This window comes from Phaeoacremonium minimum (genome assembly GCF_000392275.1).
Source record: "Phaeoacremonium minimum UCRPA7 unplaced genomic scaffold PA7_03_scaffold_420, whole genome shotgun sequence".
Taxonomy (NCBI): Eukaryota; Fungi; Ascomycota; class Sordariomycetes; order Togniniales; family Togniniaceae; genus Phaeoacremonium; species Phaeoacremonium minimum.
This window is the reverse complement of record NW_006921322.1, coordinates 4,154-25,109: the sequence shown is the minus strand read 5'-3', so window position 1 is coordinate 25,109 and position 20,956 is coordinate 4,154. Positions and strand designations below refer to the sequence as shown.

General features: G+C 49.4%; 5 protein-coding genes across 5 annotated transcripts; 3 read left to right on the top strand and 2 right to left on the bottom strand.

Moving 5' to 3' along the window:
• Positions 1-250: 250 nt before the first annotated feature.
• Positions 251-3,168, top strand: UCRPA7_5625 (putative gmp synthase protein; the record flags this gene model as incomplete). The annotated part of the gene is made up of 21 exons (XM_007918170.1): positions 251-295; positions 459-606; positions 659-691; positions 742-781; positions 840-848; positions 904-968; positions 1,022-1,146; positions 1,195-1,267; positions 1,330-1,358; positions 1,413-1,800; positions 1,858-1,889; positions 1,945-2,021; positions 2,071-2,114; positions 2,203-2,231; positions 2,285-2,299; positions 2,357-2,368; positions 2,427-2,468; positions 2,521-2,694; positions 2,748-2,900; positions 3,018-3,076; positions 3,132-3,168. The coding sequence occupies 21 exons, from the start codon at positions 251-253 to the stop codon at positions 3,166-3,168; spliced, it is 1,629 nt and encodes a 542-aa protein (XP_007916361.1).
• A 1,893-nt stretch (positions 3,169-5,061) lies between these two features.
• On the bottom strand, positions 5,062-6,091 carry UCRPA7_5624 (putative exo-beta- - protein; the record flags this gene model as incomplete). The annotated part of the gene is made up of 4 exons (XM_007918169.1): positions 5,062-5,331; positions 5,397-5,626; positions 5,680-5,743; positions 5,867-6,091. 4 exons carry the CDS (start codon positions 6,089-6,091, stop codon positions 5,062-5,064), a joined length of 789 nt encoding a protein of 262 aa, XP_007916360.1.
• A 10,284-nt stretch (positions 6,092-16,375) lies between these two features.
• On the top strand, positions 16,376-16,813 carry UCRPA7_5623 (putative xylosidase arabinosidase protein; the record flags this gene model as incomplete). The annotated part of the gene is made up of 1 exon (XM_007918168.1): positions 16,376-16,813. One exon carries the CDS (start codon positions 16,376-16,378, stop codon positions 16,811-16,813), a length of 438 nt encoding a protein of 145 aa, XP_007916359.1.
• Positions 16,814-17,420: 607 nt separating this feature from the next.
• On the top strand, positions 17,421-18,173 carry UCRPA7_5622 (putative ubiquitin c-terminal hydrolase l3 protein; the record flags this gene model as incomplete). The annotated part of the gene is made up of 1 exon (XM_007918167.1): positions 17,421-18,173. One exon carries the CDS (start codon positions 17,421-17,423, stop codon positions 18,171-18,173), a length of 753 nt encoding a protein of 250 aa, XP_007916358.1.
• A 505-nt stretch (positions 18,174-18,678) lies between these two features.
• UCRPA7_5621 (putative rna polymerase rpb1 c-terminal repeat domain-containing protein) lies at positions 18,679-20,736 on the bottom strand (the record flags this gene model as incomplete). The annotated part of the gene is made up of 1 exon (XM_007918166.1): positions 18,679-20,736. The coding sequence occupies one exon, from the start codon at positions 20,734-20,736 to the stop codon at positions 18,679-18,681; it is 2,058 nt and encodes a 685-aa protein (XP_007916357.1).
• Positions 20,737-20,956: the final 220 nt, after the last annotated feature.

Sequence of the window (20,956 nt, the reverse complement as noted above, 5' to 3'; positions counted from 1 at the left end):
CACCAGTCAGGTACAGTACAATGGACTTTAAGCGGGGCAGGTGTGCCCCTCCCTTACTGTACATGGAGGTAGCTGTGTATGGAGATCCCCCACCAAAGGGAGTGCTCACCGCCCCTTTCTGCCGGCAGAAACTGTTTGTCAGGGAGGGCACGCTAAAAAGATAGGCGGTTACACCTCGTACTTTTTTTCCTGAGGTGATCAACAACTTTGTCGATACTGCTCTCGATACGCCGCCGATATCGCGATCACAATGGCTCCCAACGTCGAGGGCGAAGCGCCTCACAACAACTTCGATGTACGTATCATGATTACACTGCAGAAGGCCGGCACGGCGAGCCTCAAGACTCACATGCCTTCGCTCACCCCGACTTGCGATCGATCACCCCAGAAAGGGCGTGGGGACGTGATCGGTTCGGCAAACGCGATAAGAATGGGTTGGCTGACGCTTGGCTGTTCAGACTATACTTGTCCTTGACTTTGGATCCCAAACCAGCCATCTTATTCTGCGTCGGCTCCGAGCTTTGGGCGTCTTCGCTGAGCTGCTCCCGTGCACCACCAAGGTCAATGATCTGACATGGAAGCCTAAAGGAATTGTGTTCTCTGGAGGTATGGCGCCTCTCAATGCATGCTTTGTGACAATGCTTAACTCATTTACTAGGCCCTTCTTCTGTCTACGATGACGGCGCGCCCCGTTAGATTCCCTTCTGCCGAACGTGCTTTTCTCTTTACTCATATTTGTAGATGTTGACCCCGCTGTATTTGAGCTTGATGTACCCATTCTGTGAATGCTCCCTACCAGTACCTCAAATTTCTAATCCATGACTAACCTGAAGTTATAGGGGTATCTGGTATGACTATGCTTTGATATCGTTACATAATAGCACACTAATATGAGTTGCCTAGCTACGGGTGCCAGGAGATCGCATGGCGGATTGATTCAAAGAATGTTGCCCGTGGAGAAGCACGAGGTTTGTAACCTTTGTAATACCATCCAAAGTTCTTCCTAATCATTTTCTCGCAGAGTATGGCCATGCCGATGTCAATATCGCCAAGGTGAATAGTCATGTCGACCGCCTCTTCGCTGGTTTGGGAGATGAAATGCCTGCGTTCATGTCCCACTTCGACAAGCTAGTTAGCCTGCCTACCGTGAGTAAATATCATTTGGACTTTTGGATGATTTGCTGACCTGAGCAGGGCTTTGTGGTCATTGCCGCCACCAAGAACTCGGAGTACGCCGGCATCGCCCATGAGGAAAAGCCTATCTTTGGTTTGTTGTCCTTAGACTACCTTTATCGCTCAGTTAGGGGAGATGCTAACGCAGGTGACCAGGCGTTCAGTTTCATCCTGAGCTTGAACATGTTTGTCACCTTAAGACGTTACATTTGAGAATTCTCTCTAACCTTCCGATCTAGACCCCCCGTGGAACCGAGCTCCTCCGCAACTTCGCAGTTGATATCTGCGGGGCTCAACCGAACTGGAAAATGGGCGATTTCGTGCAGCTTGAGATCGCTCGTATCCGGGAGCTTGTTGGCGATCGAGCACTTGTGCTTGGCGCGTGTAGCGGTGGTGTGGATAGCACTGTAGGAGCGTCCATAATGCGTGCAGCCATCGGTGACCGCTTCAAGGCTATCCTCATCGATAATGGATGTATGCGTCTCAACGAGTGCGAGGAGGTCAAGCAGACGCTCGGAGAACACCTTGGCATCAACCTCACAGTTGTCGACGCCGGCGAGCTGTTCTTGAGTCGTCTTGCCGGTGTTTCTGATCCCGAAAAGAAACGAAAGATCATTGGGTCAACTTGTATGTAGACTCATATATCTTGGATGGACTGAGATAATGATACTAACTTCATCATAGTCATCGATCTGTTCGAGAAAGAAGCTATCAGGGTACGCTCACAACCTTTTCTGGCAGTTGAGATGGTTTGCTGACGCAACTCGCCAGATCGAGAAAGAAGCAGAGAACACACCCAACACCGGGAAGGTGGAATGGTTTTTGCAGGGCACACTGTACCCTGACGTGTAAGTCATTTTTAAGCCGGTTGATGCGGCCAAGCTAACAGTGTTTCAGTATCGAAAGTTTAAGCTTCCGAGGCCCATCGGCCACTATTAAGAGTAAGAGACACAACTAGATTTTGGAGCAGTAGACTGCCAACGAGGTCGATCAAATTAGAGAGGAGAATAGTGCTGATATCAGAAACAGCTCACCACAACGTAGGCGGTCTACCTGAGGTAAGCATGATAAAGATCTACAAACTGAATTATCTCCACTGACCGGCATATAGCGGATGATGAACGGCGTAAGTCAAAATACCTTGGCAGGGTTTCATTAACAGTAACTGATATAGTTCATTTAGCAAGGTTTACGTGTAAGTTCACTCTCCTTCCTCCATCACGTAGAGATTGTTGACATGATTTGTGATGCAGCTGATAGAGCCATTGAGGCTGTTATTCAAAGATGAAGTTAGGGTAAGCAAGGTTCAAGGGCGTGAATTTAAATCACTCATGCTAAGTACCGTAGGCAATCGGCCGACAGCTTGGCATCCACGAGTCGCTAGTAAATCGCCATCCCTTCCCAGGCCCTGGCATTGCTATTCGCATCCTCGGCGACGTTACTAAGGAGCGAGTGGAGATCGCACGCAAGGCCGACCACATTTTCATCAGCAAGATCAGGGAGGCTGGCCTTTACGACCAGGTGAGCCAAATCACATATGCGAAGATAGGTGTGAGCTAACTCTTTCTCTCCAGATATCTCAAGCCTATGCTGGTCTCGATACCAATCGTAGTGTTGGTGTTTTTGGCGACCAGCGAGTTTGGGGTTACATCATAATTCTCCGTGCTGTCCGTACCAAAGACTTCATGAGCGCGGAGGTGTTCAACTTTGATAATTCCTTCCTCGCTGTAAGTCATGCCTCGTTTACACTTTGGGCTCTCCACGAACGTGGACAATACACCCTGCCACTCTATTACGACCGAACCCTATTACCAATCTCTATTATACTAATCTGTCTACCCCAGGATGTCTCCCGCACTATTTGCAACCAGGTAGATGGTGTATCCCGCGTGGTCTATGATCTGTAAGTTGAAATCTTAACCTGCATTTATCCCGAGCCTCCAGCTGACATCTTCTAGAACCTCAAAGCCTCCCGGTACTATTGAGCTGGAATAGGTGGAATTATAGTGGTAGGCGGTTAGAACATATATCGATCACCGGCGTGAGCTGGTAGCCGGAATAGAAATTGGAATTTTATAGCGTTTGGAGGGTCTTCTGGAAGGCAAATAGAGCAAGAAGGGCTAGGGAGGTAGAATCAATTGCATCATTATGCTAACGGACATCAGACGGGAGGCGCAGAGTTTGAATCACCACTTCTGATAGAGTGAAACTGTTGTGTATTGTTCATCTAAGATCGGCTAGTGCCTGTATGTGGTGATCTCGGTAGTGGTGACTGGCCATGGTGGTGATGGTAATTGAAAGAGTGTAGGTCAACTAGCTATTCCCATGACTCAATCGCAATCTTTAGTCATGAGTCGCATTATCAATTGAAACACTTTGCAGTACCATGATATGAGCTTGGGACTGTCTATGCCAACCTCGGTATGTAAGCAGCCAACACGCCTCCACCACTTTGCCAGCCTCCCGAGTTATCCATGTCATCAGCAATGACTTGGTAGTTGCCATTGTTGCCAGATAACAGCAAAGTCCGCACGTTGTGCGTACTAATTCCGTAACTGTAAAGATTTCGGTTGTCTTCGTAGAGCACTGCATTCTGCTGGCATTCACTCGAGCAGTAGTCCCGATTGATTCCATTGAAAAATGTCCAGTAACCCCCACCGTACAAGTTGATATCAGCTGAGTGCGCGACTCTTTGGTATAACGCCATACGACACTATGGGCCCCATGTTAGTAATCAAACCTTCTCCAGATGGGTACTACGGCTTACCTGGGCATCTCCAGCCTCGCACCAGCTAAAGTCGGGGTCACTAGGGAGGAGAGCATTTCCCCAAGGCTGTGGACTGAGAACATCTGAGCCAATCCCTTGCCAATAAGGCGTCTCGCTTTGCTGGAATCCCAAGTAAACGTTCTTCGCCTTGTAGATATTCACCTGGTAAAGATCGTTATGCTCTACAATCGCATTAGTGAGACTTGCCATTGTCAAATTTGATGCGGTGAAAAAAGAAAAATGTGCTGGAAAACTTCACTAAGGCAGCATACCAGATCCAATTCCCACCAACCATGTGCCTTTCGTTGCTTCCACAAGAAAGCCACCGGCTGTAGAAGGGTTGGCGCTATATCGATCATCGTCCAGGTCATGATCCGCCGACCAGCCTAAGAACGTGCGTGGGTCAGCTTGCTTAACCTTTTTATTGATTTGAGTAACTCACACCACGAGTTCTCCCAGTACGAAGAAGATGACTCGGTCAGATGTGCGCACAGACGTGCTGCTTTGCAAGTTGCCGGATCATCACACTCTGTGTGAACTTTAGAACCTCGAGCTCCACCAACTTCGACGTTTGTTAGCGCATTGGTTTAGGAACTACAAGGAGCTAGACTATACGCACTTCGAAATACTGTATTGAAGAAGCCGACATCTCCAGGGGTTCTCCCAGCCATGTTTACCTCGACAAGTTTGCAGCCTTGTGTGAGTCAGTTAAACCAATCACAACCATGGAAACATATGCTGTCTTGTATCATACCAGGAAGGATGTCGGCTACTGTGAACAGTATGTCGACGAATTGTGCGACTCCAGTCTGACCAGGTTTCCCCACCTGAACCATGGGAACTAATTTTGCCTGGTCTTTGAATCTGTCCCCAATGGCACTAATCTCTGACCATACCTCACCATGAATCCTAGACAAGCGCGTGAGCCAATTGATATGTAGCAAACACAAAGTGGGCTTACCGTGTGCCTGGAGGAATTACCAGAGTGTCACTGACGAGGTACGTTCCATGTGGAAAGAAAAGGACCTTCTTTCCGGCTGCAGTGTTGATAATGTGTTGCAGGTTCACAGTGCTATTGTCGTATTAGTAGTGATGACCTGAGGTGTGAGCTAAGAACGGATTTACTCATCGGTGATTCCGTCTCCAGCTACCGGCCATCCACACACGTCTTTCACATTCAAAACATTTACGACATCCCATTCTTGGAATGTTGGAGGCTTCACAGCATAGTAGCTCCCAGAGCGGTCAATGAGTGGTTGTGGGCGGGAGGCTGGATACAGCTTCCCTTCCGCACGCTCATGACCCTTTGGAGAGTACACGTTGCCCCAGATCCACGAGCTGCCACGCGCCACGGAGCCAGTTAGCACATTTGTGCCATCAGCACTGACAGTCTATATCAAACACAAACGTGTCAGTAGTTGTTTAAATCGAAGGTTTGGCGTTCAGAAACACGTACCGAGCCAACAGAGTTGTCCACCTTCACATTTTCTAAGACTATTGACCCCTGAGCAGTTGGCGAGGCTGCAATATTGAACACGACGTCCACATCTTTAGCACTGGAATCAATAAGGGCAAAGAATCCAGTATTATTGTTGCTTGTGTCAACACCGATTCTGCATGATTCAAAATGCAGGCCTTGTCCAGTGCCTTCGAATAGTTTATCAATCTTCAAGCCGATATCCATGTCTAAATGCAAAGTCAGTTTGGTTGGCCGACTACTAATCCACGAGTAGACTGACTTTTGAATGTGATGCCTTTGAAATGGAACTGCTGTTCATTCATAACAATTCCTACCGAGCCTCCCTGAAAAGTCAAGTCGTTCATTATTAATGGAGAACCGCCTTCGGGTGTTGCTAGTCCTTTGTGCCCGGTTGCACCGATAGGCATGTTGAAAACTACATTTGTAAGTTGTACAGCTTGACTGACACTCCAGTCCAAAAGAGTGATATCCTGCTCTGGGGGTACCAATGTCGAGTCCAGGACAAGGTTCTTCATTGCGATATAAAAGTTGATGGTCGCATCGAAGTTTGGATCTTTGGCGTACCAGAGGAATGGGATTGAAAAGTTCTCAGTGGCGCGAAGAACAGGAGGGTCAATCGGGTCGCCCATTATCACCGTGTCGACGAATGACTGAATGGGAAAGCTGAGCATGTAAGTTCCACTAGGAATATATAATACTGCGGGCTGTCCTGTTGTGCCAAAGGAATGAGATCTTCGGTCAGCTGTCTCATTACCATACTGGACCGCCGCCTGGAAGGCCAAGTAGTCGTCTGTTACGCCGTCGCCTTTCGCGCCAAAGTCTTTGACGTTGCGGAATACAGTCCAATTGTGGCCGTTGGGGATGAACGGACTGATGCCATTGTGCTTGATATTCTCATACCAATACGTCTTTGGCGCGGGTCGTTGTGCCTGGTCGAATGACTGACAAGATGCCGCCGCTACGACAGCAGCGACAAAAACCAATGGCGAAAAGCAATGCATGACCAGAAACCATTAAGCAGCTCTCCCTAGATCGCCCTCCAGGACTTGCTACCATCCAGCGATGAAGCATGTTATTAAGTCCCATCATTGTGGTTCACGAGATCTCCAATGCTTATGCTAATTTTAACAACGCGGCCGCCATCTACATGCTCCTCGTCATCGGATGCGGGTAGCGAAATGAGACTAACGGAGCAAGTGAGAGCTAGCAGGGGCAATTGGTGGTGGATCACCGCCGTGGACCGCTAGAATTCGCTGAAGAGTCCGACGCCGAGAGGTCAGCGAATTGGTGTGCGGTAGCCCTGAAGACAATGCTGGAATCATCGTGTGGTATCGCATCAAACAACGTTAGAGTTGGCCCCCAAGTACTTTTAGATCAGGACTTGAGACCACCTAGACCCTTCACTAGTTGGCGATAGTTTAAAAGCATGCGCACAAGGCATTAGTAACAGTACATTTCCACGAATAATTGAAGCAGTGTCGCCAGAGAGTCTTGGTGTCCTCCGGGCCTCTCCTGCCGAACATGGTATGCGAAGGCTCGATAAGCTTAAGTGACTAATGCTAGTGCATATTGTACAGTACAGTCCTGCCCTCTAACATTGAAATCCGCTGAGGCAATCAAGTTCTCTAGCCAGTACTAGGGGAATTCCAACCGATGTGTGTTCAGGAACGAGCGGAGTCAAGAAACGCCAGTTTCACCTCAAATATCCTTTTCCTTAGCAAATGCTTGATTCATTACAGTGTTGTCACGCTCCCAAAGAAGGAAGGCGGCAGGAGCAGCTAGGCCACCAGCCAGTCCCAAAATAAAGACCTTGGGCAGTATAGGAAGCACGGGTCTCCCACTTCCTGTCCCGTATAAATACAGAGCCCACACAAGGATGGCAGCGCTTGTAGGGTAGATATCCCACTGCAGGAATAGCCGAGCAAGCTGCGCGAGTTCACCAGTAGAAACAGGTACAACAGGGTTTTCCACGGTCGGCGAATTCCACGGCAAGTAAGGCACAAATGCCGAGACGACATCGACTTCAGCAAACACAGGGGCCCAAGCTGCTGGGACAACGGTCTTGGGTATCAAAGCTACGCTAAGAAGCGTGACTTGCGATAGGACAGCGAGCCCGAGGATATATAGATACGTATGCTTGGCAGCCTCGAGATGTGCTCTGACTGATTTGGCTGTGCCGCGTGATCGAAGTGGTTGTTTCAATAGCCACTGCCAAATGCTTTGCCACATAGGGAAGACCTGCCAGAATGCGATCCATCCATAGTGTGCCGTAGGAGGAAGAACTGAAGGTGACGGCAAACTCATGAGTAGAGCCGGCACCCAAAAGAAGAAAACGCTGGTAAATGGCAGAAGAGCAAGATCGGCGGTGCTGACTGTCAAGCGGTTCTCGAAGCTCGGGCTTGGGTAGATGACAGGAGACGAAAACAGGTGGAAGAGAAGGTATAGTGGAATGCACAGAGCGTACGATGCTCTTTGAAGAGCACAACCAACTGTTCCGGTCCTATTGCACAATTAGAACAGCACCCGTGTCTCAAACAACAAGAACACGAAAGGTTACTAACCAACTGACGAGCTTGCCCTGGTTGCCTTGACGCAGACCCTCTAGCACCAGCAAGCTAAACCCCGCGCAGAATTGTCCAAGCAAATACCACTGGGAGAGTGTGACATCCCAGCTGCGCGGGCCATCGACCGCGATTGTAAAGAATGCAACTAGAATGGATAGTTGCCTGTCTATAGCATCAATGCCCGTAAACGCAGTGCGCAATGGCGCCGGCCCTCCAAGAGAAAACGGCTCCCGCGCGGTCGGACCGAGTGAGTGCGAGATGGCATTGAATAACCCGTTTTGGGACCCAGTAACGAGTGTCCCGTAAACCCCGAGAGAGCCGCAGGCGGAGATAATCACAACAGTTAGCGCCTTCGGTATGACGGAATGAGATGCGGATGCCGTTGTAGATGATGCCATGTCTTCGGAAGTTAGTCACACAGAGAGCCTAAATTTCGCTAGCAACGTAAAAAGGTTTGGAATTGAGATTTCGGTTCCTTCTCTCAAACCTCGCTTTTTAAGCTGATCCAGAGAATCCTTCGCGGAAGGCGGAAGAACTGATGACCTCTCACAGTGAGAATTTAGAGCCCAGTCAATCGGTTCCAGTTTGCTCACCCACCCAACCTTCATCAAGAGCCGCGATGGTGGCCACATTCGGTCATCAAAGTTCATTAGAAGAATATGGCAGAATGACGTGCGCACTTGCGGTTGCTTTAAATCTTTGCTTTATTGCTGAGGGAAGCTCACTTTTCTATAATCTAGCTCGCAAACCCCCGAAGACAGTCCCAGATGAGTCTAGCCTGTGCTGTGCCAGACTGTAATGTTATTGAAACCACAGATGGATCACTTAGATTCTTACGATTGTCATTTTTTCTCCACTTAATGAATGCTACATCAACTACATAAAATGCTTAATGGCCTCTCTTAAACTCCTCCATTTTCTTCAACCACGACTGAGCTGTTGGTGAGTGCGCGTATCACGATGCCGAGAACAATTCCCCTCGCCCGCTACCTGTTCACCCGACTAGCGCAACAGAACGTCCATGCCATTCATGGTGTTCCCGGGGACTTCGGTCTCAAGGCGCTGGATCAGATCCGCCCAAGCGGCCTGAAATGGGTCGGCAATTGCAACGAACTCAATGCCGGCTATGCCGCCGACGGATATGCCCGCGTTCGCGGACTCGGTGCCCTGCTTACGACCTACGGTGTTGGTGAATTGTCGGCGATCAATGCCGTAGCTGGGAGCTATGCTGAGCACGTGCCCGTCGTACACATTGTCACTACACCGTCTACGAAGATGCTACAAGAGTCGACGAGGCGAGGAAATGTGCACATCCATCATAGCTTCGGAGCTTCAAGTCACAACGTCTTCAGCGAGATGGCGAAGAGCGTGACAGTAGCTCAGACACGCCTAGACAATGTTGACACAGCGGCGGAATCAGTCGATAAGATTATTCAGGAGTGCATGCATCGGAGTCTCCCCGTGTACATTGACATTCCCAGCGATATGGTCAACATAGATGTTGATGCAGTAAGATTGGGGGACAGATTGCGCGGGCATGACGGCAGTGACAATAGCGAAGCAGTTGGGCCTGTGGTTCAGTCTCTTTTGAAAAGGATATACGCTGCGAAACAGCCGTTACTATTGGTAGATCGTGGCCTCGGTCTACAGAACATGAGAGATGAGGTGAATTCGTTCGTAGAGGCGTCCGGCATTCCTACGCTAACAATGCCATCCGGGGCTGGTATGGTCAACACCTCCCTACCAAACTACTATGGTGTACACTCGGGGCCTGTGGGTCAAATCGACACTTTTCCTTACCTAGAGTCATCGGATCTCGTTCTCGCACTAGGACCTATGTTTTCAGATACGCAAACATTGGGATGGACCGGGGTTCCAGATACAAATCAAATCATCACGATCGGGAACACATCCGTCGATCGAACATTGGTTGACACTCGACAGGTAATACAAGAGCTTTCCAAGCTATTGGATTCGACAGAGATCTCACAACGGAACACCAACATGCTTGGGAATTTCCGAGAAGTAGTGGCACATCCCACCACAGCATCAGACCCTATCGACCAGACAAACTTGTACTTGAAATTGAACGACTCAGGTTATCTCCAACCTGACGACGTGGTTATACTAGCAAATGCAACTACAGTGATAGGCGGGCGAGACTTGGTACTACCTCCCAGAGTGAAGCTTCTTGCATCTGGCATTTGGTTCTCTATCGGACATATGCTTCCAGCAGCACAAGGTGCCGCTCTCGCGCAGACCACGGGACGCACAATCCTTTTTGAAGGAGACGGCAGCTTCCAGGTAACTGCGCAAGAGCTAAGCACGATCATTCGCGAACGACTGGACATGACAATTTTCATCATCAACAATGGCGGGTATGCCTACGAAAGACAGATTCACGGCATGAATGAGGTCTACAACGACATCGCACCTTGGAATTACTTGGCTGCGCCGCATTTTTTTGGCCAACCTAGTGATTATCCAGTACAAACACATCGAATTGAGACATGGGGTGATCTTGACACATTGTTAGAAGATCAAACATTTCGCAGCGGGAAAGGTCTAAAACTGGTTGACGTTATTCTTGGTAAATATGATGTTCCTGACAAATTTAAGCAAGTGTTCAGGCGAGCAGGCCAATTACTATAGAACATTCAAACTTAAGTTTCTCCAAAGGTCAATAGTCGTACAATCAGGGGTGTTGTTGCGTATTAATTTCCATATCGCCTTAAATCGCAAAGCGCAGCGACTTCATCAATCTATTATTTCCCTCCTCTTCCTATATCTTATCCCGCATTCTAGCACTGCGTAAGAAACCGTAAAAAAAGGCCATTAGCACGGTAGAGGCAACACCCCAAGTCATGAAGAACTTGTCTTTGCGGTTTAGAGCGGCCCAGCTGTCGAAGTTTTGGTATATTTCATATGCGCGGTAAGTGCTGACGATTTGGCAAGCCAAACAGTACGCAAACAGAAGACGCACATTGCTCAGATTATCTACTACTAGTCAGTCCGCAAGTATGATCAAAGAAGGGCGGCAGAACAGACTAACGCCCGCATGCTTCTTGATGATAGGCAAGGCAACAATCCTCGCCAGATGCTGTTCTGTTGAATGTTAGTGTGCACAACTAGTATCATGTATACTGAACAAGGATCTCACCCTGAGAGGTACGCGCGTTAGCTATAGAAGGGGGGGTCATTGTTAGGTTTGCACTCCTAGACAGCCTTAAGTAAGGCGCCTATTGGAGAAGTAGAAGGCCGAAACTGCCTGAAGCTGATCCTAATAGCAAACTCAAAGCCGACAGGAGCTATCAGGCGCCGATATCAAGAAGATGGCGGTAAAACCCTGTTCTACATAGCTAATGCACACCGCACCGGGCAAGTAGCGAGAGAGAAATCCAGGTCTTGATCGTGGGGCGATGAAGTTGATGAAGGCTTGTGCGTGGCGCAGCAGCAACCTGGTGAATAAGAGTAAATTACTACAGCTGTCTCATTGGAAACACTTATCCCCTGCTCGGTACGCTTACCTAAGCCTTTTAGAGGCTCACATTGGAGGTCACATATGTGGCCTCGCTTACCATAATCATACATACAAATTCAATTGCCAAGCTCCCGGGAGCTTCATTTTATTACATTTTTCTCTCCTCTTTTCGTCATTGTAATATTACCTCCATATGAGCAGGAGGCCTAGGGATAAGACGAGAGCCAGAGGTGCGTTCATCTCCATCTTGCCCACAATATTGCCATCATTGGAGGATATCGATGTCGATGGCGTGGCTTCCGCAACATTGCTCAAATCAGCCTGCGCTTGAGCTGCGCTTACACTAGACGCAAAGGCACCTGTGATGACGCTCGAGCAGTCAACTAAATTTGATACGTCGTTTCCCAAAAGGCTCATCTTCTCCATTCTAACACGCGTGTCAGTGGCGAGGTATTGGCGTAATAGATACGAACAAAAAATGTATATGCTTACGCTGGCACGAAGGCATCTTGCCAGGAGCTTGAGCTCTCGGCAAAGCTACTCCATACAGAGCTCGTCTCACTTGAGTTACTAAGAAACTTATCACTGTCCAGTGTTGTCGGCGCAGTTCCATCAGCGGTTTCCGTATAAAACTCAGTATCCCAGTCTCCGGGAGTCGAGTCAAGCCCGGTACCAGCAAGATTCTTAGCAGCGGAGTGAGCACCAACAAGTGCGACAAGTTCGGTTGCTGTGAATCCTTTGGCTTCGAAAGCAGCAATCAACACAGTGGCATTGTCGGAAGGACCCGGCATTTGTCCTGTGGGGTTTGCGGTCGTGGAATCGGTGCGACCGGCCTTGAACGATATTGTGGGCCCTCCAGGGCACGAAGCTATGGCGATTGCTGATTGATAACGCTTGTTAGCATGTGCCGTTAATCGTTTCATATATGAGGTGGACTTGCCGGTCGCGAACTGGATCATGTCAGCCGTGCTGACGTTGTACTGCGAGGCTTTGCTTCCAATTATGCTGCATATGTCTACCAGCTGCGAATTTTCCCCTCTATCGGTGCATTCATTTGCGAGTATTATGGAACCATCACATGCTTCGGGGAAGCAGTCGTGAAAGGAGAGCCGTATGGCAGCACGGGCATCATCGGTACACGTTCCATTCGTCTCTGTAAACGATGATTTGAGATCAACAGCAGCATCAGACCATACGGAGGGACAAGAAGCTTGCCGCCTCATAGGTGGAGCAGAATCGTCGTTAATAGCAGTAGTTAAACCACAGAGTCCAGCTACAGCTGCTATCAATATGGTGGAAGTTTGGAATCCCATGGTGATCGCCTTGAGTCTCAACATATACAAGGTCCGGCGGATAAGCTTGAGATCTCCGAATCCGATTCAACGAGAGACAAATTGAACAGAGTGGTTTATAGATAGGATTGGGGGGTGCTTGAGATAAGACAAAAGGATTCAAGGCGTATGAGAAGATAGAAAGCTAGAAGACTCTACCTTGAATGACTTTGGCGATAGTCCCGGCACTCTTATACTTCCGTGCCAAAGAGCTTTTTTGTGTTGCTAATGACTACTTTCTATTGGGCAACTCCTATGCTATTGCTAAAATGGTACGTTTCTAAAGTGGATTAACAACATTGTCAAACGCGTGATAAGTCCACCTCAGTCAAGGAACTTCCAGTAGTTGCGCCGCCGATCATGTTTGTGAGAAGAGCAATACACGACACCACCGTAGATGTTGCCCTGGTCTGATCACTGGCCATTTTTATCAGTCTACGACGAGAGGTTACATGCGCTCAGATCACTGCCAGCCTCCTTCGCGCAAGTTGACGAATCAAATATCTTGAGAATGGATAGAAACCTAGGCGGCTGCCATGCAGCCGCTCCAACTCGAATGGAGACTTTTGATGGGGTTTCACTGCAACCGTGCGACGGGTGCGGAATCCCTTTTTCATACAAAACAGCCGTGTCATCTTTTTCTCATTAAACGAACACTTCGTTTTCAGATCCTAGTGCGTTTCTCGGTGCAACCTGCCGTGAAACAACTACGCACAAACCAGGATTAGAATGTTTGGTCCAGCCGCCTAGACTATTCACGTGTCTTGTTGAGAGCGTGTGAGAGTCAAACGTTGATTCAATAGATGAGGGTCAAATGCTCCTAGCTATGAACGAATCATTTGAGTAACAAATTAGCCACATTGGATCCAGTTCGAGATTTGAATACGAGAACGCTGGCTATTGAATCTGCAGTTTCTAGCGCAAGGAACAATTTGTACTCCATGATGTTTGTTTCACAGGGCAGTAGAGCGTCTGCGGCTCCGGTCCCCATAGTCCACAGTGGATCCCGGCGCTATGGGACGACAGGGGTTAACAAGTGCCGATAATTACTCAATTAGGTATCTGGACTACGCGTCCAGCTGGGAGTCTACAAGGGACTGCGACAGTCAACAATTGCTCAAGCGACGCTCGATCCCTCAGGATCTGCAGTGCAGATAAAATTTCCGTCTTGATTCCCGCTATGGTCATATCTAATATGCTCAAACTCTCGTCTGTGTGGCAAGCCTTATTACGAAGCCCGACAGTACTTGTCGTATGAGGAAATCATTGTGGCGACCACCCTCTCTATGCTTGAGACTCTTCTGAGGATGCATATTCAAAGAGAGTATGTGTCTTCGAATTTTGATCTCCATGAGTTTACAGACGATGGTGTTCTCATCAAAGTTAATATACCGAGAAGAGAACTCTTCAAGACAGTACTCGAGGACCCCTATTTGAGGACTTTGCTTTGTCAATCGACAACGGTGACTAACAATACAGTTAAAAAAGAGAAAATGAGTGCAACGGCATCTCGAGGAACAACATTACTGCGAGATGGCCTGCTTTGTATGACACTAAAGTTGAGATAACCTTCACCACTGAAGCCCTCGAGTGACCATTTGGAAGATTGGGGTACCGGGATCGAGGCCAGAAGACGCCCAAGCCTCGAAGTGTGCTGTAACATCTACTGTGCCCGTAGTACGCTGGACCCGCCGAACAGGCCAATATTGATGAAAGGAGGTGACACCGTATATCTCAGGCACGTCTGTGTAGTATAAGTCGTAGACATCGTAAACGTCATCGTTGCTGGTGATAGTGCCAATAATGATTCCATTGCCAGGCGTGCCAATGCCGTGGTCTTCGACAATATACCACTCGGTGACGGGGTCTAGGGTCCACCCGTAAATAGCAAGGGTATAATCACCAGAAGCAGTGAAGTACCCATCCCATGATAGGGCGCTTTGCAGTAAGGAAATAGTTAGATGTGTGGTATGACATGCCTAGGCCGTGTGGGCGTAAGGGAGAAAAGTTACAAAGACCGTGCTGTGAAACGTACAGAGTAACCGTGGACTTGTTCCCCTTGCCACCAAGGAACTCAGTAGCAGTCGGCAAGTCCCAACCAATTTCAAAGTCTCCACTGGTAGGGTATTCGGTGTATCCGACTTAAGTCTGGTTCGGATCATATAGCGAATAATAGAAGCCTGCCTCGTCAACGCCATCTTGACTGGTGCTGAAAATGGTGTACCTTTGGCTAATGCTCAAGCCAACGGTACTGTCTGAGACAGTCTGGGATCCCACAAGATGCATCAAGGAGAAAAGGAGGCAAGAAACAGATGTCATGATAATGACTAGGTAAGTACATGAATTTAGAGATATCAAGCATGTAATGTTGTGCTGGAGGAGCTGGAATTTATATAGGCTCTTCCTCCACATTCCGGTGGAGAAGAGACGCCCCCTCAAGCATGGGAACAGCTTCCGCTGAATCCTTAATGCTCTCCACTTCACCCCCCCAAACCATGACTATCGCCCAACAGTGTAAGTATCCCTAGCGGTCAATTACCGCACTTGATAGGACCGTATTTTTCTTTTCAGCACCAAATATATTAACTTGAAACTGTCATCGGAGGGGTGTAGCCGTTCCCAACACAAGAATGAGCTGGGCTGCTAATGACCACCCAATATAGAAGGCTCAAGAGTTATTATATCTCATCATGCTTCTGGATATTGTCAGTATTGCCAGCGGTGATAATCCGATTATCCAGACCGAATATACCGCAGACCAGCACCGCTAGTGTACAGTAGCCGCGTTTATCTCTTCACTGGTCACGATGAAGATAATTCTACTACCTACACAATGAAGAATTGGCTTCTATTTTCATCGGAAGACATGGCTAATTGGAAGCACCATGGTTCGCCAATGGACCTCAACACTTTCAGCTGGGCTGATGCGAATGCGTGGGCAGGACAGGTCATCGCTCGAAACGGGAATTTTTACTCCTACGCGCCAGTTCGCAATGGCACTACCAATGGAATGGCCATTGGTGTAGGTGTGAGTGACAGTATTGTCGCCCATACGTGGACGCTATAGGAGGACCACTGCTTGAGAATGATCGGATGGACCCGACCGTTTTCTTCGACGACGATGGCCAGGCCTACATATATTGGGGGAACCCAGACCTCTGGTATGTCAAGTTGAATGAGGATATGATCTCATACGGCGGAGACATTACCTAAGTCCCGCTCACGGCCGAAGGCTTCGGGATACGCCTCGATAACTCGGATCGCAACACCACGTTTGAGGAGAGACCTTGGATATATAAGGATAACGGCCTCTACTACCTGATTTATGCCGCGGTTTGTTGTCCTGAGGACATACGCTACTCAACCGCCCCAACTGCCACTGGCCCTTGGACGTATGGCGGTATTATCATGCCAGCCGAGGGGGCTAGCTTTACGAACCACCCAGCAATCATCAACTTTCGCAATTCTACGTACTTCTTCTATCACAACGGCGCCCTCCCTGGTGGTAGCGGCTTCACCCGGTCCGTAGCCGTGGAGGGCTTTGTCTACAACAGTAATGGGTCTATCCCCGAAATCACGATGACTGCGGACGGGCCAGCACAGATACAACCCCTCAACCCGTATGTTCGCCAGGAGGCCGAAACGATAGCCTGGACTGAAGGTGTGGAGACGGTGGTGTGCAGCGAGGGTGGCATCAATATCGGCTTCATTAACGATGGCGACTACATCAAGGTCAAGGGTGTTGCCTTTGGCGATGGTGCAACCTCGTTTCATGCCCGTGTCGCCTCTGCGACCAACGGTGGCGCCATTGAGCTCCGTTTGGATGCTGGAGACGGCACAGTAATTGGCACTTACATTGTTCCGAGCACTGGCGGCTGGCAGACCTGGATAACAGTTGATTGCCCTGTTACTGGGGCAATTGATACTCACAATCTTTTCTTTCGCTTCGTAGGAAATGGCACGAACTACCTCTTCAACTTCGATTGGTGGGAGTTTGACAATAGCAGCGAAAAGTAGTTTCTCATTCCAGCTATGAGGTGTTGGTTCAATCTTGACGTTCAGGATCACGCAGAGGCATGCAATAAAACAACGGAAAGGTCAAAAGCGTCTTTACCTTCATCGAAAATTCCTTTCCAAGATTCCCCTGCGTAGAGGTCAGTTGATTAATCCATTAATGTGTGCAATTGAGGTCTTTATGATGTCAATATCTGTGAAGATTATGCCTTCATTCATTCTTTTGTGGTTTGCATCAGCATCAGTTTGGCGGGGTGAGGCGGCCTGACCCCTCCAGCTCGCACTGTAAACCTCTCATGAAAACCTAGCCACAGTACTGTGCTGAACAACACCGTGCAACACGCAAACAAGGCAGCTGCCTACCAGTGCCTACGCCTCAACCCAAAGCGAGGCCGCTACAATATTCGTACTTGCCTAAACTTACATCGCCGCCTTCTTCCCTGCGACATCAGCTTCCTTCCTTGGCAAGACAGAGGTGTTTATAGATCATCTCCTTGCATCATCTAGGGTAAACCATCAACGACGTCAAAGCGCACAGGATCGGACATAAAAGAAAGTAGTCGTCGCTCCCTTTATAGTGAGCAAGAACGGCATCCCCATCCTCGCCGCAATGCCTACCGAAGGCGTCTACGTCAATCCCTCCGGGAAGAAGACCTTCATCCCGTTGGAAAATAATCCCGAGGTCTTCACCTCACTCATCCACGACCTCGGCGTGTCTTCAGAGCTCGAGTTCTCCGACGTTTACAGCCTCGACGATCCGGACCTGCTCGCCTTCGTCCCCCGTCCTGCTCTGGCACTCATCTTCATCACCCCAGCACCTCCTTACTATGCCGTCCGTGGCGCGGATGGCACATCTCTGGCCAAGGATGGAATCAGCTACGACAAGTCCGGAGACGAGGAGTCAGTAACGTGGTTCAGACAGACGATCGGCCACGCCTGTGGGCTCATAGCCTTGCTTCACGCAGTCGCCAATGGCGAAGCGAAACAGTTTATCCAAGCAGGCTCGACACTCGACGGACTTTTCCAGAAGGCCAGGGCCCTGAAGCCTTTGCCTAGAGCAGACTTGCTGTATAACAGCGAGGAGTTGGAGAAGTCTCATATGCGCGCTGCTAGGATGGGTGACAGCTCGGCGCCGAGAGCAGATGAGGCTTGTGGGTACCATTTTTTGACATTCGTGAAGGGAGGCGATGGGCATTTGTGGGAGTTGGAAGGAAGCACAGACGGTCCGATTGATCGCGGCGAACTTGGCGAGGGAGACGATATGCTCAGCGAGGCAGCTTTGGAGAAAGGCGTCAGAAAATTTCTTAATGCAGCAGATGGGAACACCGAGTTCAGCATCATTGCATTGGCGAAGCGCTCGTGAGCTGGGTCAGCTCCACGCATTTACGAAGAAGGCAAGCTTCATTGAAAGGGAACTCATCATAGCTAGGGAAAAGCACGGCGGGACGGACAAAAGTTAAAGCAAAAACAAAAATAAAGTCTATTGCAGTAATCAAACAAAGTCAAAGCAAACCACAATACTTCGAGCGCCCAGTTCAAGCCCCTTGCCCATATTCCAAAACGTTTCCTTCATGCAATACATATGAAACCTACAGTAAAAACAAGACTTTTCTCTTCCACAGGCAGAAGTTAGCCATGTACATGCGACCGAGAGGTCCCCTTTTACAATGCCCAGATGCTCTAGTCCCAGTTCCTCGCAAACCCAATGAATGTCTCTACCCTGTACATACTCCCACACAATAGCACAATATTAGTCATCTGAAGGCTGAGATTGACTTCTCGCCGGCCGCAGGTCACATTTTCGCATGACTTGTCTAAAAAAGGGTTAGCCGTTGGCTCCTAAGATTGACGTCGGGGTGGATGGTCACTTACATACTACCACGATCTTGTGGATTTCGCACAACTACCAGCTCCTCCTTGCTGTTCCTGGCACTGCTCTTCTTCTTACTGCTGGTGGTGCTTCTGGACTCTGACTGGGCTCTCTTTGGCGTTGCCAGCCGATTGACAAAGGACTGCAAGTCAGCCATCTCTGCTGTTGACTTCTGCTGGGCTGCACCAAGCTCCTCAACCTGTTGATGAGCTGCGCTCAGTTGGCTGACCAGGTTGGCATTTTCCGTCCTTAGAAGGGGCACCTGGCTAGCATGTTGTTCCAGCTCCGCCTTGGCCGACTCAAGTTCCGATGCTTTGGCTTCTAGCTCAGCTTTCTGAGACTCAAGCTCTGCTTTCTCGGTAGCAAGAGCTGTAACCTTCGCTGCCTCTTCCTCGAGCTTCTTCTTCTGCTCTTCAAGGCCGCTGATTTGTTGCTGAAGTTCCTCGGTTGCTGTCGTGTCTTGCTGAGGCTCAGGAGCTTTTGTCTTGAGCTCATCATTTTCGGCTTGTAGAGCCTTTTGGTTATCTGCCAGCTTCGTAACTTCATCCTGGGCATTCTTGAGCTCGTCGCGCATCTTGACCATTTCGGCCTCTTGATCAGAATTCTGGGCCTTCAGGAGAGCGGTAGCTGCAAGTAGGCCATCTCGCTCCGCGATAGGACTTTCTTGCCGAAGACGATCAAGCTCATCGTTGAGAGGAGCCATTTCGTCTCGAAGTTTAGTGATGTCCGCGTCCTGAGTAGAGGTCTGTTCCTTGAGCGCGCCGTTCTCCGCCTTGAGCTCATCGCGCTCCGTGGTGAGAGTGGTGATTTGAGTGTTCTGCTCCACTTTCTCTCCCTCCAAGCCCTCAATCTGTGTTTTAAGGTTCTGCACATCAGTCTCAAGGTCCCGGACTTGCGCCTTAAGGGTTTCGTTTTCGCCCTCGAGCTCCTCGACTCGAGCTTGAATTTTTTGTTTCTCCTCCTCGACGGCAACCTTCTCTTCGGCTAGCGTTTTCAAGGAGGCTTGTTGCTGTTCTGATTCTTCACGAAGACGGTCGCGCTCCTTGAGTAGATTGCCGATCTCTGTCTGTTGAGCGACGTGCTCACTGTCGAGGGCACCGACGCGGCCCTCTAGAGACTCCTTGATAATCTGCAGTGACGCAACCTGTTCGACCAGGAAGGTCTGCTTGGCATCCCTGTGGTCTTGAATCTCCTGGAGGCTTTTCTCAAGCTCGGCGCACTTTTCCTCCAAAGCAGCCTTGAGTTCGACCCATGTGGTCTTCTCCTTCTCGTAGGCTTCGATATCCCATGTCTGTTTGTCAAACTCGAGACGCAGATCACCAAGCATCTTGCCTTGCTCGATGAACTCCTGCTCGAGGTCATCCAGATGCTGTCGATCCTCGCCTCGTTGCTTTCGTTCGTCGTCAAGCTGCTTTTCAACTTCCTCTTTCCCAATGCCAAGAGAAGATGACCTCTCCATGGCATCTTCCAGTTCCTTCAATGCGCTGCTCTCCTTCTCATGCCAGCTCCTCTTCTCGAGCTCCAGCTGCTCAATCTTTTCCATGAGCACATGCTCGATCTGCTTCTGATGGCGGGTATCCTGTTGGTTCTCTTTTGCCGCAAGGACTTCAATGTGGACAGTCCGCTTTGGTGTCTCGACAGTGACGCCTGATCCGCTACGCGAGGAAGAGGCTTCTGTGCCAGTGCGAGACGTCGTTTGCCGCAGGCCGCCTCGACGCACTGGAGCGGTTGGGGTGGGAGCCCGCATGACCTTGCCTGCACTAGATCCCTTGCCGACAGTAACGTCCGAGTCATATACTGTGGTGGCCTGAGTACTAGTCGAGAGGCACGACGAGCTATACTCGGAGTCATCAGAGTCGGCTGTGAAGTCCTGGCTATCGGTGCCATGATGGGTTCCAGCCCAGACGCCCTTAGATCTCGGACGGAAGAAGACCTTGTGAGACTGTCGAGGGCTATGAGCCGTGGCTGCAGTATTAACAGTCGGTCGTCTTGGCGTCTTCACTACTCTGGCCGCTCTCAGGGACACAGCAGGTGATGCACCGACGTTAGGTTGCATTGATGAAGTTGAAATGTCTGATCCATTCGAGAAGCTGGTTCGTGGCTGCCGAGCAGCTACGGTTCTACGGCGCTCAGGGTTCATTCGTTCAGATGTGAAGTTACTCATGTTGGAGTGTTGAGGGCGCATGCCCGGGAGGACGGGGTCCCCGGCGAATCGCGTGGTCATGATGATCGGTGTCGTTTGTGTTGATAGCTGTAGTATTGGATTTCGTTTTTAA